This window comes from Crocodylus porosus, unplaced genomic scaffold (assembly GCF_001723895.1).
Source record: "Crocodylus porosus isolate Cpor-Errol unplaced genomic scaffold, CroPor_comp1, whole genome shotgun sequence".
NCBI classification, from domain to species: Eukaryota; Metazoa; Chordata; order Crocodylia; family Crocodylidae; genus Crocodylus; species Crocodylus porosus.
This window is the reverse complement of record NW_017728889.1, coordinates 38989-44213: the sequence shown is the minus strand read 5'-3', so window position 1 is coordinate 44213 and position 5225 is coordinate 38989. Positions and strand designations below refer to the sequence as shown.

At 54.2% G+C, this 5225-nt stretch overlaps 1 protein-coding gene across 1 annotated transcript; it reads right to left on the bottom strand.

Moving 5' to 3' along the window:
- Positions 1-313: 313 nt before the first annotated feature.
- HOXC13 (homeobox C13) lies at positions 314-4561 on the bottom strand. Its single transcript, XM_019554572.1, has 2 exons — positions 3777-4561; positions 314-1420 (listed from the first exon to the last, which is right to left on the bottom strand). Exons 1-2 carry the CDS (start codon positions 4441-4443, stop codon positions 1164-1166), a joined length of 924 nt encoding a protein of 307 aa, XP_019410117.1. The 5' UTR covers positions 4444-4561; the 3' UTR covers positions 314-1163.
- Between the last annotated feature and the right edge of the window lie 664 nt (positions 4562-5225).

Here is a 5225-nt window from a genome sequence, read left to right as displayed (position 1 = left end):
CGCATTGGCCTCCACCGATGTGCTCCCTGCCAAAAAAAATAAAGGGGTGGGAAGGCGGCTTCCCTCGTGTTACTTCAGCTATATCCACTCCTATTTTCCTGCGTCTCAGCTCCCAGCTCAGAAGTTTTCTTCTGGTCACCTACTCTTCTTCACCTCCGGGTCCCCACCTGCCCTTCCAGGTCTTCTAAGGGCGCCTCCGAGCCCCCGCTTTCTCCTCGGAAGACTTAGAGAGGGATTGAAACACAATAATCATCATCAAGACTATTCTGTCCGCGCACAAACACCTCGTCAGCGAGCCAACCTCAAGGCCAAAATGATATTTATTTTTAAGAAATGTAATCTGCATTCAGTACATATCATTTGGACACCACAATATTATATACATATACAAGACATAAAAAAATGGTCGCTTTTACATATCGAAAGAACACTGTTGATGATTAGTCGATTTATATTGGGGGTGGGGGATAATCAACCCCAGGACAATACTGTGCACTTTCTATATTGTCAGTGGAGAACAGAGATCCCAGTTCTATGGCAGAGATATATAAACCCCCATGAGAACATACCAAAAAAAATATATATATTATATAGGAAGTCACTTTCCATCCACGTGTGACCTCAGTTAGCGTTTTGTTATTTTTTTTAAGTGATACAGAATAATCATCATCATCGTAATCATAATGGGGGGGGGAATGATTCTCTTCCCAACAATAGCAGCCTTTTCGGTCCTTTAGTGACGCCAGAAGACAAGGCTCATGTCTATGTTCTCCATACATTTAACACCAGCGGATGACAAGAGCCAAAAATATGATCGGTCAGTGGAGAAGGGATATACAGTTATAAAGGAACATTCAGGTTTCAGGTCTTTTTAACATAACTACGGTCTTTTTTTTTATTCTTTTTTTTTCTTTCCTTAAATATACACAGTTAACTGGACCAAGGGGTGTCGGCTATTCACAGTCGGAGGACGGATTCGGATTCAACCAAAAGATGCTCTCATCTATGATCAAATAGACAGTCTATTATTTGGGTGGTGGCGGTGGTATTCTTAAATAATCAATGGAGCCAGCACGGAGTTCGCGGTGGATGTTATCATACAGATCTACCCGATAAATACGTGTGTTCCTCTCTCTCCCTTCCCCCCCTCAGCCATTTCTATGTCAGGTAGCGTGGAGATGCGCTGATTTCGATTTACTGACTACCTTTTTCTCTTTCACCCTCCGGTTCTGGAACCAGATGGTGACCTGGCGCTCGGAGAGGTTGGTGGTGGCCGAAATCCGCCTCCGCTTCTCTTTGGTAATGAACTTGCTCGCTGCGTACTCCTTCTCTAACTCCTTCAGCTGGATTTTCGTGTAGGGGACTCTCTTTTTCCGACCTCTCCGGTAGCTGCTCACTTCGGGCTGGAGAGGAACCACGTCTGGAGCGATGAGGAGAGAAAAAGGCAGGGTTACCCTGTGCCGCGGAAGGGGATGGAGGGGGGTCCGTGCCCCCAGGAGAGGAAAGAAGCGGGTGCAGAGAGAGAATTAGACCAGAGAGCGAGGAAAGCTAGCAAGCAGCGATTAGACTTTTTGAAAAAGAAAGGCTTGGAAAGAATGACGCAGAGAGAGAGGAGAGAGGGAAGAGGAAAAGAAAAAAAACTGGGATGAAAGAGAGAATTAGAAAGTAGGAAAGAAAAGAAAAGGATAAAAGGAAGAGACGACGTTGGAAAGAAGGGGGAACGAGAATGAGAACGAAAATCAGAGAAACCCGCTAGGAAGAAAGGAAGGAAGACGGAAAGCGGGTGCAAGACGGAGTGGAGTAACAGCATATTGGCAGGGCGGGGGACGGTTCTGCCCGGATCTGTTGCCCAGGCTGGATTTTCACATACAATCAAGGGGCATCGAAGTCATTCCATAAAATACCGCCCCCCAAGCCAAGGGGGCCTCCGACCAGGTGCATTTCAGGCCCGGCTGAACACTCCCTGCCTCTTTTTCCTTTTCTTTCCCTTCCCTTCCCTAAGCCCCCGTCGGTCCGACCACCTCGCTCTTGCAGGACTCCCACCCGGCATACGCGCCCTCATTAATTATGATCTTTCCGGCTCAGACCCCGGCACTCCGGGCAAGCAAGCGCCCTGCCGCAGCCGCCGCTCGCATCGGTGCGTCCTCTTCCAACAAACCAACCTGGATTTCCCCCCGCCACCCGCCACCCCCCACCCCAGCTCGGCTGCTACTTGTGCAGCTTGGGCTGGGGCTATTTAAAACAAGCAAACGACCAAAAAAAAAGACCTCAGAGCAAGCGGGGGTTGCGCTCAGCCCTGCTCTCTCCCGGGCCCGGTGTGGGCTCTCCCCTGGGCGGCTCGCGCGGACCCGCGCCGCATCTCTGCGCGGCCTCTTCTCCCCGCGCTATCGCAGTGGGGCCGGGGGAGAGGGCCCCCCAGGCCAGGCTATGCCCAGCCGCCATGGTTTTCGGACACGGATCCCAGGTGCGAGCCGCCTCCGCGCAGGGCGCTTGCCGAGCCCCGAAAGAGCGAAGCGGGGGCCACAGCGGGCTCGGGTGGGGAGCCTGGCTATTCATCCGTCCTTATCTCACCTGGACATGCTTGTGGACTACTCTGGACAGCTACTTCGCGGGCTGTTTCCCAGCAGACCCGGACCAAGCCCTGCGGATTCCAGTAGGCCCAGGGAGAAAGTGTGGGGGGGGGACTTTTGGACTAGAAATGCCCCAGAAGGTATCACTCCGAATAGGAACTAATGCCCACGACACCCCCATCTTCCCAGGGAATCGACCCAGAGCCACTTTTTTTTTTTTGTGGCCCTAGATGTGACATTTCCCCTCTTTCTGCGCCTTTCAGTGCTCCCCAGATCAGAAAGCTTGCCGTCTCTCCTGTAACTGTGCGGGGCGCACACCCGACTAGGATCAGGACCTAGGAAACTGTTTTGTCACCCCAGCCCCCTGCAAATTGTAAATCTGTTTTCCTGCATAGGAGAATCCAGGACTCCCCTCCCATCTTCCAGGCTTCTCACAGGAGCCGCCGAAGCCCAACCCGCGGCGGAGGAGGGGGTCAGGGACACCCTGCCCCGCTCACTGGGGCACAGACACCCCGAGGCACCAGCGTGGCCCCGGTTCCTGTCTGCTCCACGGCCGCCCGCGGGATGGAGGCGCCTCCAGAGGCACGTTGGCCCGGGATTGGGCAACTGCCCGAGTCCTCGCCCCGCTGCGTGTCGGGCCTTGCTCCGCATCTCCAGGGAGGGGATCCCGGCAGTGCCCCATGGCACGAGTGGGAAGCCCCAGGAGCATCCTCCATCGCCCCTCGCGTGCTGGGGGTCCCGGCGGTCTGGCATTCATCCCGCCTTCCCCACGCACACGGGGAACCAGGGGGGTGTTTTCCCCTTAACCTTCCTTCCCTCTCCCCTCTCCTTTGCTCCCACCAATATCCATGTCACTTGACACTCCCGTGATTGCAGTAGGATGTGTTGCACTGTCCTGAGACACTGTTTTGGGGGGGGGGGCACTAGAAAAAAAAGGGGGGGCTTTCTCCCTTAGGAAATTAGGCTTCTTGCAGCTGGGGGAGCAGCTCCAGCGAGGTGCTGAAGCAACACGAGGTGGGGGGGGGGAAGGAAACAAGGAAACTGCAAACTTACTTGGAAAGCGAGCACAAGGGTTTAGCTGGATTACTGCACCTCCTTACCCTGCGTGTCCATACACATTGCCTCATTCCACAGAGATTTTTTTTTTTTTTTTAAACCTGGCGGTTAGTAAAGCAGACAAGCATGCTGGATCGGAGAACACCCTACCTGGGAAAGGTGACTTCCAGAGATGGGTAGACTGCGACTGCTCTTTCGAGCAATAAACCTGCCCTTCCCAACCATTGGACAGAGCCCAATGCTGGTAGCCTTCCATGGGAAGCAAAGTGTCATGCCTCGGTTCTGGGTGGCTACTGATCCCGGGTACCACTGAGACGTCCAAGTAGCCAGGGACCGCCTGGTAGGAGCTGGCAAAGCTGGGGTAAAAAGCAAACTCTTTGGCCCTTGAGGATAGTTCTTCGCTGGGGAGGGAACCGCTGGGTTCGGGGTACTTTTCTCCCGGGTGGTAGGAGCAAGGCTTTTGTTGTAAGTTCACGTTGTGGGAGTGGGACAGCCGGCACCCATAGTAGCTGCCTCCAAAGGGGTAGCCGTAGCCCAGGGTCGCGTTGGAGGAGGCGGGCGGCGGCGCCGGGCACTGCCGGGCGGGTTCCGGCGCGGGGATGTCCGTGTAGACGGAGCCCTGGTGCGTCCCAATGGTGCTGGAATGGCGCCCCAGGACCGGGTGGGTGATTATATCCCTGCAGTGGCTCGCCGGGCAGTTCCCACTCAGCCCCTCCATGCCTGGGGTTTTATTCGGGGTATGTTCATTCGGGGTGTCCTCATAGACGTACATAAAGGTATCCGCCCAGCGTGGATGCAGGATCAGTGAAGTCGTCATATCATGGTCTGCCTGCGCTTTTTAAAACTCGACTTCCCAAAGAGAGACACCTAATTTCCCTAGCATATTGTTTACGCCGGAGCATGCGCAGAGCGGGTGCGCCGGGGCCAGTTCATTAAGAAATCCGCCGGGCCACGTGACCTGTAAATACTCCGCGATAAATCTAGCCCGGCCACGTGACCCGCCGCCAGCCCTATCTGCTGGGCCCTCCCGGCTTTGGGTAGGCAACGGGCAGCTCCCATTGGCTGCGTGGAGCAGAGAAACAGGAATCCTTAAAGGCGAAGGTTGCCACCCATTGATTGTAAAGAGGGAGCGGAATAAATAAAGCTGGGGGGGGGGGAATGGGATTTCACAATTTGGCCGACACAAAGAGCGGGGTTCAGCCGCTCTCCCTGCCCTCAGAAATCCAGGGTGGGTTATTTATTATTTTTAAATCATGCTTAATTGGGACATTTTCCTATGCGAGGACGAGGAGAGAATCACATAGACTAGAGCAGCTCCCCTTCTCCCTGCGTGGGATCTCACCCAGGGGCTAATTGTTTGCCTGGATGCCCAGGGAGAACAAGGGTCCTTTATTAGGAGGGGCTAAGGGGGGGAAATATAATCATAATCATAATCAGAGAAATGGGATGAAGGAGGGGGAAGGATTTGTGAGCTGGCTGGTAGTTTATGTGCCCCCCCCCCCCGCCTCCCCCATCATTCTTCTAGCAGACTCTCAGGACTGGGAGGTCTAAGAGCTGAGCCTTGCACTGGTAAATCTGCTTGCGTGTGTGTGTGTGTGT

Coding starts and splice junctions, on each gene's coding strand:
- HOXC13 (XM_019554572.1), bottom strand. CDS start 4,443: ATGACGACTTCACTGATCCTGCATCCACGCTGGGCGGATACCTTTATG. Junction 1,421..3,776: donor CTGGAAGTCACCTTTCCCAG/GTAGGGTGTTCT, acceptor TCATCGCTCCAG/ACGTGGTTCCTCTCCAGCCC.